Genomic DNA, 11,438 nt, shown 5'->3' with positions numbered 1-11,438 from the left:
CCCCTAACACCGCCGACCCCTATATTATATTTATTAACCCCTAATCTGCCCCCAGCAACGTCGCCGCCAGCTACCTACAATTATTAACCCCTAATCTGCCGACCGGCCCTCACCGCTACTCTAATAAATTTATTAACCCCTAAAGCTAAGTCTAACCTTAACCCTAACACCCCCCTAAGTTAAATATAATTTTATTCTAACTAAATAAATTAACTCTTATTAAATAAATTATTCCTATTTAAAGCTAAATACTTACCTGTAAAATAAATCCTAATATAGCTACAATATAAATTATAAAAAAAACTAACACCTGCAAAAAAGCAGCGTTCAGCTCCTAACGCAGCCCCATTGTTTCCTATGGGGAAATACTTCCTATGTCTGCACCTAACACCCTAACATGTACCCCGAGTCTAAACACCCCTAACCTTACACTTATTAACCCCTAATCTGCCGCCCCCGCTATCGCTGACCCCTGCATATTATTATTAACCCCTAATCTGCCGCTCCGTACACCGCCGCAACCTACATTATACCTATGTACCCCTAATCTGCTGCGCATAACACCGCCGACCCCTATATTATATTTATTAACCCCTAATCTGCCCCCCACAACGTCGCCTCCACCTACCTACAATTATTAACCCCTAATCTGCCGACTGGACCTCACTGCTACTATAATAAATGTATTAACCCCTAATCCGCCTCACTCCCGCCTCAATAACGCTATAATAAATAGTATTAACCCCTAATCTGCCCTCCCTAACATCGCCGACACCTAACTTAAAGTATTAACCCCTAATCTGCCGACCGGACCTCACCGCTACTCTAATAAATGTATTAACCCCTAAAGCTAAGTCTAACCCTAACACTAACACCCCCCTAAGTTAAATATAATTTAAATCTAACGAAATAAATTAACTCTTATTAAATAAATTATTCCTATTTAAAGCTAAATACTTACCTGTAAAATAAACCCTAATATGGCTACAATATAAATTATAATTATATTGTAGCTATTTTAGGATTAATATTTATTTTACAGGCAACTTTGTATTTATTTTAACCAGATACAATAGCTATTAAATAGTTAATAACTATTTAATGGCTACCTAGTTAAAATAATTACAAAATTACCTGTAAAATAAATCCTAACCTAAGTTACAATTAAACCTAACACTACACTATCAATAAATTAATTACATACAAATACCTACAAATAAATACAATTAAATAAACTAACTAAAGTACAAAAAATAAAAAAGAACTAAGTTACAAAAAATAAAAAAATATTTACAAACATTAGAAAAATATTACAACAATTTTAAACTAATTACACCTACTCTAAGCCCCCTAATAAAATAACAAAGCCCCCCAAAATAAAAAAAATGCCCTACCCTATTCTAAAATTAAAATAGAAAAGCTCTTTTACCTTACCAGCCCTTAAAAGGGCCCTTTGCGGGGCATGCCCCAAAGAATTCAGCTCTTTTGCCTGTAAAAAAAAAACATACAATACCCCACCAACATTACAACCCACCACCCACATACCCCTAATCTAACCCAAACCCCCCTTAAATAAACCTAACACTAAGCCCCTGAAGATCTCCCTACCTTGTCTTCACCACACCGGGTCCCGATCGGTCCAGAAGAGCCTCCGAAGTCTTCATCCAAGCCCAAGCGGGGGCTGAAGAGTGACGTCCATCCTCCAGCTGAAGTCTTGATCCAAGCGGCGGCTAAAGAATTCCATCTTCGGGCAGAAGTCTTCATCCTATCCGGGCAGAAGAGTAGATCCGGACCGGCAAACATCTTCATCCAAGCCGCATCTTCTATGTTCTTCCATCCGATGACGAGCGGCTCCATCTTGAAGACCTCCGGTGCGGATCCATCCTCTTCTTCCGACGACTAGACGACGAATGAAGGTTCCTTTAAGGCACGTCATCCAAGATGGCGTCCCTCGAATTCCGATTGGCTGATAGGATTCTATCAGCCAATCGGAATTAAGGTAGGAAAATTCTGATTGGCTGATGGAATCAGCCAATCAGATTCAAGTTCAATCCGATTGGCTGATCCGATCAGCCAATCAGATTGAGCTCGCATTCTATTGGCTGTTCCGATCAGCCAATAGAATGCAAGCTCAATCTGATTGGCTGATCGGATCAGCCAATCGGATTGAACTTGAATCTGATTGGCTGATTCCATCAGCCAATCAGAATTTTCCTACCTTAATTCCGATTGGCTGATAGAATCCTATCAGCCAATCGGAATTCGAGGGACGCCATCTTGGATGACGTGCCTTAAAGGAACCTTCATTCGTCGTCTAGTCGTTGGAAGAAGAGGATGGATCCGCGCCGGAGGTCTTCAAGATGGAGCCGCTCGTCATCGGATGGAAGAACATAGAAGATGCGGCTTGGATGAAGATGTTTGCCGGTCTGGATCTACTCTTCTGCCCGAATAGGATGAAGACTTCTGCCCGAAGATGGAAATCTTTAGCCGCCTCTTGGATCAAGACTTCAGCCGGAGGATGGACGTCACTCTTCAGCCCCCGCTTGGGCTTGGATGAAGACTTCGGAGGCTCTTCTGGACCGATCAGGACCCGGTGTGGTGAAGACAAGGTAGGGAGATCTTCAGGGGCTTAGTGTTAGGTTTATTTAAGGGGGGTTTGGGTTAGATTAGGGGTATGTGGGTGGTGGGTTGTAATGTTGGGGGGGTATTGTATGTTTTTTTTTTACAGGCAAAAGAGCTGAATTCTTTGGGGCATGCCCCGCAAAGGGCCCTTTTAAGGGCTGGTAAGGTAAAAGAGCTTTTCTATTTTAATTTTAGAATAGGGTAGGGCATTTTTTTATTTTGGGGGGCTTTGTTATTTTATTAGGGGGCTTAGAGTAGGTGTAATTAGTTTAAAATTGTTGTAATATTTTTCTAATGTTTGTAAATATTTTTTTATTTTTTGTAACTTAGTTCTTTTTATTTTTTGTACTTTAGTTAGTTTATTTAATTGTATTTATTTGTAGGTATTGTATTTAATTAATTTATTGATAGTGTAGTGTTAGGTTTAATTGTAACTTAGGTTAGGATTTATTTTACAGGTAATTTTGTAATTATTTTAACTAGGTAGCTATTAAATAGTTATTAACTATTTAATAGCTATTGTACCTGGTTAAAATAATTACAAAGTTGACTGTAAAATAAATATTAATCCTAAAATAGCTACAATATAATTATAATTTATATTGTAGCTATATTAGGGTTTATTTTACAGGTAAGTATTTAGGAATAATTTATTTAATAAGAGTTAATTTATTTTGTTAGATTTAAATTATATTTAACTTAGGGGGGTGTTAGTGTTAGGGTTAGAATTAGCTTTAGGGGTTAAAAAATTTATTAGAGTAGCGGTGTGGTCCGGTCGGCAGATTAGGGGTTAATACTTGAAGTTAGGTGTCGGCGATGTTAGGGAGGGCAGATTAGGGGTTAATACTATTTATTATAGGGTTATTGAGGCGGGAGTGAGGCGGATTAGGGGTTAATACATTTATTATAGTGGCGGTGAGGTCCGGTCGGCGGATTAGGGGTTAATAATTGTAGGTAGGTGGAGGCGACGTTGGGGGCGGCAGATTAGGGGTTAATAAATATAATATAGGGGTCGGCGGTGTTAGGGGCAGCAGATTAGGGGTACATAGGGATAACGTAGCTTGCGGCGGTGTGCGGTCGGCAGATTAGGGGTTAAAAAATTTTAATAGAGTGGCGGCGATGTGGGGGGGCCTCGGTTTAGGGGTACATAGGTAGTTTATGGGTGTTAGTGTACTTTAGAGCACAGTAGTTAAGAGCTTTATGAACCGGCGTTAGCCCAGAAAGCTCTTAACGCCTGGCTTTTTTCTGCGGCTGGAGTCTTGTCGTTAGATTTCTAACGCTCAATTCAGCCAAGACTCTCAATACCGGCGTTAGAAAGATCCCATTGAAAAGATAGGATACGCAAATGGTGTAGGGGGATCTGCGGTATGGAAAAGTCGCGGCTGCAAAGTGAGCGTTAGACTCTTTCCTGACTGACTCTAAATACCAGCGGTAGCCCAAAACCAGCGTTAGGAGCCTCTAGCGCTGGTTTTGACAGCTAACGCCAAACTCTAAATCTAGCCGTATGACAGCAGTGTTTTGTACAATGTTTTAGCAATGTTATACATCACTGCTGCCATAAAGCCTACTGAGATTTTCCCTTCAACAAAGGTATATAAAGAGAACAAAGCAAATTTGATTGCTGAATACATTGGAAAGATTTTTTTTAAATTGCATGCTCTGTTTGACTTTGACAGATTTTCTTTTTACTTTATAGTCCCTTTATTCCACAGTTATGTTTTTTAGCGTTTTCTTTATTTTGACTTTGTATTTATTACTACTTATTACAATTTTTTTCCTCAGGACCGTGGCTAATATATTTGAATAGAATTTGATCTCTCTACCCTGGAACAGAAAGCTGGTCATTGGATTAAACATACTTGGGTAACAGATATACCCTACTCTGGCTTTTCTAATAGTCATGAACAGAAGTCATGAACTCACTGAGCAAACAAACTGACAGTAATCCTTCTTCTCTGTGAACTTAACCATGTTTGGGATGTGATGGCAAGACCTGTCATTTGGGATTCTTTCCCCTGTTATTTCCACCCATGCCCATTTTTAGATCATACATCCACGATGGACCTCTCTAAATGACAGCAAGATAGCCAGCCACAAGATCTTTATTATGTTTTCCCTATTAGTGTCTTCTACCTCCTGAATTAAAATCTGTTTCTGTTGCCTTTAATGACAACTCTATGTTGTATGTCAAATATAAACTCTTAATATCCTAGGCCAATCATTTGTCACCTGAATTAAAGACACAATAAACTATCAGCACGGGCAGACCCTAAAAAATAGTGTCTTAAACTGGGATGACTAGGGGAAGGGGAATTGAGACTAGAGTGAGCAGGTTTCAAACTTTGTACACAGAGCAACTACAAATGAATAGAGGAAACTGAATATTTCTTTCATTTATGACAAATGAATGTTCTTAGCATGCACAAGAGACTGGGCATCAAACACATAAATTAAAGGAATAAGCAGTGGTTCCCTTTTATGATGCAGTAAAATCTGCTTAACAGCAAACAAAATTCCTATTAGAAGCTGATTACTACGCAAATACTTTTTGCTCTTTGTGTCACTTGCATATAACTTTTGCACTATTCACAATATTGTGATCATGCAATGAAATCATGCAACAGGCATATTTGTAGGACATAATTACGCATGGAATAAATCATGACTTTTAAAAATAATAGGATTCTTAAAAATAACTATGTAGCGCTCTCATCTGCCCTATGTCAATATTGTTATTGTATACTCTCTTAGGGGATGTGGTTAATTTATTTAAAATATGTTTGTAAGATTTAGTGCTCCTGATAGTAAATGCAATCAAAGGAGTGGGGAACCTTATAAACTATAATATATCTAAACAAAAATAGCAAAACTATTTATTTTTGTGAAATGTTAGTAGTCCAAAAAAATGAAATAATAAATGTAATTGTCGTCTCCTGTTTTGTCATTTAAGTTAATTTGTGTTATTTTTTTCAGTAAGCAAACAGAACAAAATTAAATTAAATAAACATGATAAGAATACAATATTATATATATATATATATATATATATATGTATATAAATATATATATATATATATATATTATACAATATGCTCTAATGCAGAGTTCTTCAAACCAGGGGTTTGTACCCATTACTGGGTCACATCACCATGTTTACTGGTTCGCAACTTATGTGTGTGTATTGTAGGAGAGTGTGTGGTGTGTGTGTTGTATGAGAGTGTGTGGTGTGTGTGTGTGTGTGTTGTATGAAACATGTGTTAGGTGTGTGTTGTATGAGAGTTTGTGGTGTGTGTGTGTTTTGCATGAGAGTATATGTGGTATGTGTAGTGTTTGTGTGTTGTATGAGAGTGTGTGGTGTGTGTGTGTTGTATGAGAATGTGTGGTGTGTGTATAAGAGATTGGGGCCTATCTATCAAGCTCCAAACGGAGCTTGACGGCCCGTGTTTCTGAAGACTCGCCAGTTATGGAGCGCTGCTCCATAACCCTGTCCGCCTGCTCTGAGCAGGCGGACAGGAATCACTGGAATTCAACCCGATTGCAGGGGGCGGCGTTGCACCAGCAGCTCTTGTGAGCTGCTGGTGCAATGCTGAATACAGAGAGCGTATTGCTCTCCGCATTCACGGATGTCTTGCGGACCTGATCTGCACTGTCGGATCAGGTCCGCAAGACATTTGTTAAATAGGCCTCTATGTGTGTGTTTTGTATGAGAGTATGTGCAGTATGTGTGTTATGAGTGTTGTATGAGTATGAGTGTTTGTGTGTTTTGTAGGAGAGTATGTGTGGCATGTGTGTTAGGTGTGTGTTGTATGAGAGTGTGTGGTGTGTGTATTAGAGTGTGTGTGTGTGTGTTTTGTATGAGAGTGTGTGGTTTGTGTATGTTGTCTGAAAGTGAGGTGTGTGTATGTTGTATGAAAGTGAGGTGTGTGTATGTTGTATGAAAGTGAGGTGTGTGTATGTTGTATGAAAGTGAGGTGTGTGTGTGTTGTATGAAAGTGAGGTGTGTGTATGTTGTATTAAAGTGAGGTGTGAGTATGTTGTATGAAAGTGAGGTGCGAGTATGTTGTATGAAAGTGAGGTGTGTGTATGTTGTATGAAAGTGAGGTGTGAGTATGTTGTATGAAAGTGAGGTGTTTGTGTGTTGTATGCAAGTGAGGTGTGTGTGTGTGTTGTATGAAAGTGAGGTATGAGTATGTTGTATGAAGGTGTGGTGTGTGGGTGTGTTATATGAAAGTGAGGTGTGTGTTATTACCTTTTACATAACTTCCAAATTTGACTAGAATCAGGAATAAAGTATGCACACATTTTAGTCACGTTGCCAAAAATGTCAGCTATCTTGTTGTATATTACTTCAGAAATGTTCAGACCAAGCATAAAAATAGGGTCGGAAAGGTATGTGGTATCAATCATGGCACTGGGTCTTGGAAAAAAAAGTTTGAAGAACTCTGCTCTAATGGATAGTGATTGTCAAACAGTGGATTTTGACCAACACTTAGGTTACATATATCTGTTCATGTAAAGTCTTACTGGTTCGCAACTTATGTGTGTGTATTGTAGGAGAGTGTGTGGTGTGTGTGTGTTGTATGAGAGTGTGTGGTGTGTGTGTTGTATGAAAGCATTTGTTAGGTGTGTGTTGTATGAGAGTGTGTGGTGTGTGTGTGTGTGTTGTATGAAAGCATTTGTTAGGTGTGTGTTGTAGGACAGTGTGTGGTGTGTGTATAAGAGTGTGTGGTGTGTGTGTGTTTTGCATGAGAGTATATTTGGTATGTGTGGTGTTTGTGTGTTGTATGAGAGTGTGTGGTGTGTGTGTGTGTTGTATGAGAGCATGTGTTAGGTGTGTGTTGTATGAGAGTGTGTGGTGTGTGTATAAGAGTATGTGTGTGTGTGTGTGTGTTTTGTATGAGAGTATGTGGGGTATGTGTGTTGTATGAGAGTGTGTGGTGTGTGTATTAGAGTGTTTGTGTGTTTTGTATGAGAGTATGTGTGACATGTGTGTTAGGTGTGTGTTGTATGAGAGTGTGTTGTGTGTATTAGAGTGTGTGTGTGTTTTGTATGAGAGTATATGTGGTATGTGTGGTGTGTGTGTTGTATGAGAGTGTGTGGTTTGTGTATGTTGTATGAAAGTGAGGTGTGAGTATGTTGTATGAAAGTGAGGTGTGTGTATGTTGTATGAAATGAGGTGTGTGTATGTTGTATGAAAGTGTGGTGTGTGTATGTTGTATGAAAATTAGGTGTGTGTATGTTGTATGACAGTGAGGTGTGTGTGTGTTGCATGAAAGTGAGACGTGAGTATGATGTATGAAAGTGAGGTGTGTGTATGTTGTATGAAAGTTAAGTGTGAGTATGTTGCATGAAAGTGAGGTGTGTGTATGTTGTATGAAAGTGAGGTGTAAGTATGTTGTATGAAAGTGAGGTGTGTGTATGTTGTATGAAAGTGAGGTGTGAGTACGTTGTATAAAAGTGTGTTGTGTGTATGTTGTATGAAAATGAGGTGTGTGTATGTTGTATGACAGTGAGGTGTGTGTGTGTTGTATGAAAGTGAGACGTGAGTATGATGTATGAAAGTGAGACGTGAGTATGATGTATGAAAGTGAGGTGTGTGTATGTTGTATGAAAGTGAGGTGTGTGTATGTTGTATGAAAGTGAGGTGTGAGTACGTTGTATGAAAGTGTGGTGTGTGTATGTTGTATGAAAATGAGGTGTGTGTACGTTGTATGACAGTGTGTGTATGTTGTATGAAAGTGAGGTGTGTGTATGTTGTATGAAAGTGAGGTGTGTGTTATTACCTTTTACATAACTTCCAAATTTGACTAGAATCAGGAATGAAGTATGCACACATTTTAGTCACTTTGCCAAAAATGTCAGCTATCTTGTTGTATATTACTTTAGAAATTTTCAGACCAAGAATAAAAATAGTGTTGCAACATTTAGGTTACATATATCTGTTCATGTAAAGTCTATACATTAGCCTTACCCAAAACAGGGCTAGATTACAAGTGGCACGCCCTAATTAACTTTCACTTGTATTACAAGTTTAAATTAAATGCAACCGCACAAGCGCAAACTAAATTTGCACTCATCAGGTTAGTGAAATAAATATGAAAAAAGTTAAAAGGTATATGGTATACGGCAAGGTATTTGAATGGAAAGGGCTATAATATATATATATATATATATATATATATATATATATATATATATACACACATGTGTATTTATATATACATACGTATGTGTCAGGGTTTTTTCCTGTTTTGTTTGCCATGTGCTGCTGGCAGCCATTTTACTCACCTCTCTTGTTGACTCTGGTGCATACTGTGTGATACTGCTCAATTCCTGCACTTCCTTTTATGGCTAGACTGGTGTATATCATCAGTGTGAGACAGGATGCAGTCTCAGAATTGTGATGTCATCACTTACTATTTAAAGGGCCTCTGTTCAGTATGCTTTGCCCTTGCGTTGTCTCAGACCTGTTTGTGAGAGCTCCTGTGTATTACCTGGCTGTCTGACATCCCTCTTGGTTCCTGATCCTTGGCTTGTTCCTGTCTCTGCTGTTCTACTTGTTCCTGATTCCGTCTCGTCTGACTACTCGCTTTGGTTCCTGACTCGGCTCGTCTGACTACCAGCTCTGGTTTTGTTTGATTCCTGGCTTGTTATTTGACTTGTGGACTTTTTATTATTTTTTGCTATTAATAAAGGTGTGATTATTTTTGCACTTCTCGTCTCAGTCTGATTCCTAGCACCCTGACATTACGCAAGGGCCATGAATCCTGATGGTGCTAATAATCCACCTTTACCTGCCATAATTTCCAGGATGCATGAACAGGATCACTGCTTGGATCAATTTGCACTAGCCCTGCAAACCCTGCTGACTCGCACTGCACATTTGGACCAAAGTGTCCTGCAAGTTATGGCTGCTCCTGTTTCCGCTGCTGCACCTAGTCCTACCAGGAGCATGTCCGGTTCTGCACCTCTACCTCAGCATTATGGAGGCGATCCTAATCAGTGCAGAGGGTTTTTGAACCAGGTGGGCATTTACTTTGAGATGTTACCTCAGGCATTTCCCTCTTACAGAGCTAAGGTGGGATTTCTCATCTCGTTACTCTCTGACAGGGCCCTTGACTGGGCTAATCCCTTGTGGGAGACTAAAAACCTGTGATTTCAAATTACCTTGAATTTGTGGCCTCCTTTCGAAGGGTATTTGATGTTCCGGCTCGCTCTTCCTCTGCTGCTAAACGACTCATATCAGCAAGGTACAAGATCTGTTGCTCAGTATGCCATTGAGTTCCGTACGCTTGCCGCAGAGGTAGGTTGGAACAATGAAGCCCTTGTTGCCGCCTTCTTTCATGGGCTCTCTGATGCGATTAAAGATGAAGTTGCTGCCAGAGATTTACCAAAAGATCTCGAGGCATTGGTGTCTTTTTTGATCCTAATTAACATCAGACTAAGTGAGAGGCCCTCTTTCAAGGAGTGCTTACTCGTTGTCTCCTACGTGTTCGTTCCCACCCATGCCTCCCTCTCCTTCCATGCCTCCTGGTCCTGAGTCACCAGGTACAGCTGAGCCAATGCAGTTGGGATTCAAGCTTCTCTCCACGGCAGAGAGGGCCTTTAGGAGGAGGGAGGGGCTCTGCCTCTTGTGGGTTACAGGGTCACCTTTTGAAGTCTTGTTCTACACGGCCGGGAAATGCTCACACCTAAGGTCCTGTCAGGGGCAGACCTTGGGTGGTTTATCCTCGTCCCCGGAACCGCTAAAGAAGAAACCTTTGGTTACGGTTGTCCTTTCCTGGGTGGACTCCTCCATAGTCACCCAGGCTCTTGTTGACTCCGGTGCTACGGGCTATTTCATTGACAGTGCTTTTGTATCAAAGCACTCTATTCCTGTTTTGCCTCGGTCTGTTCCGCTTGCTATTGAGGCCATTGATGGCAGGCCCCTTCAGCCCGCACTCGTTACTCACAAAACTGCTCCATTATCCATGGCTGTTGGGGCTCTCCATTTTGAAACCCTCCAGTTCCAGGTGATAAACTCTCCACATTTTCCGGTTGTTCTGGGTTATCCCTGGCTCCAAAAGCACAATCCCAGTCTCGACTGGCGCAGGTCCAAAATTTTGTCTTGGTCTCCGCAATGTATTTCCACTTGTCTTCGGAAACCAGTTAAAGTATTTCAATTGCCAGAGGAGTACTGAGAGTTCCTAGACGTTTTTGACAAGGTGCGTGCCGGTACGTTGCCTCCTCACCAGTCTTACGATTGTGCCATAGACCTGCAACCCGGAGCCATTCCTCCTCGGTCCCGGGTTTACCCTCTGTCTGTTGCGGAGAATTGTGCTATGGAGGAGTATGTTGCTGATGCTCTGTCGCGGGGGATCATCTGCAAATCCTGCTCTCCTGCAGGGGCTGGCTTCTTCTTTGTGAAGAAAAACGGTGGCGAGTTAAGACCATGCATCGATTATAGGGGTCTTAATCATCTTACCATTAAGAATGCCTACCCTATTCCGCTCATTACGGAACTCTTTGACCGCCTCAAGGGAGCTACGGTCTTTACTAAACTTGATTTGAGAGGGGCGTACAATCTCGTTAGGATCAAGGAGGGCCACAAATGGAAAACAGCATTTAACACCAGGAGCGGGCATTATGAGTATCTTGTAATGCCCTTTGGCCTATGTAATGCTCCTGCTGTTTTCCAGGAATTTATTAATGATGTCCTATGAGATATGTTGCAACAGTGTGTTGTGGTGTACTTGGACGACATCCTCATACACTCACCCACACTTGAGGCTCATCTTTCTGATGTTACACAGGTTTTTCAGAGACTATGTGAGAAC

General features: G+C 40.6%; 1 protein-coding gene across 1 annotated transcript in view; it reads left to right on the top strand.

Annotated features, from left to right (window-relative positions):
- Nucleotides 1-5,553, top strand: part of LOC128638682 (fibrinogen-binding protein-like) — a 64,849-nt gene extending 59,296 nt beyond the window's left edge. Inside the window, exon 6 of the mRNA XM_053690796.1 lies at nucleotides 4,405-5,553. Coding sequence (XP_053546771.1) covers nucleotides 4,405-4,429 — 25 coding nt within the window. The 3' untranslated portion in view covers nucleotides 4,430-5,553. The remainder of the gene's footprint in view (nucleotides 1-4,404) is intronic.
- The last annotated feature ends 5,885 nt before the right edge of the window (nucleotides 5,554-11,438 follow it).

The sequence above is a fragment of the Bombina bombina genome, chromosome 8 (genome assembly GCF_027579735.1).
Source record: "Bombina bombina isolate aBomBom1 chromosome 8, aBomBom1.pri, whole genome shotgun sequence".
NCBI lineage: Eukaryota > Metazoa > Chordata > Amphibia > Anura > Bombinatoridae > Bombina > Bombina bombina.
The sequence above is the reverse complement of the archived record's forward strand: the minus strand, read 5'-3'. Positions and strand labels throughout refer to the sequence as shown.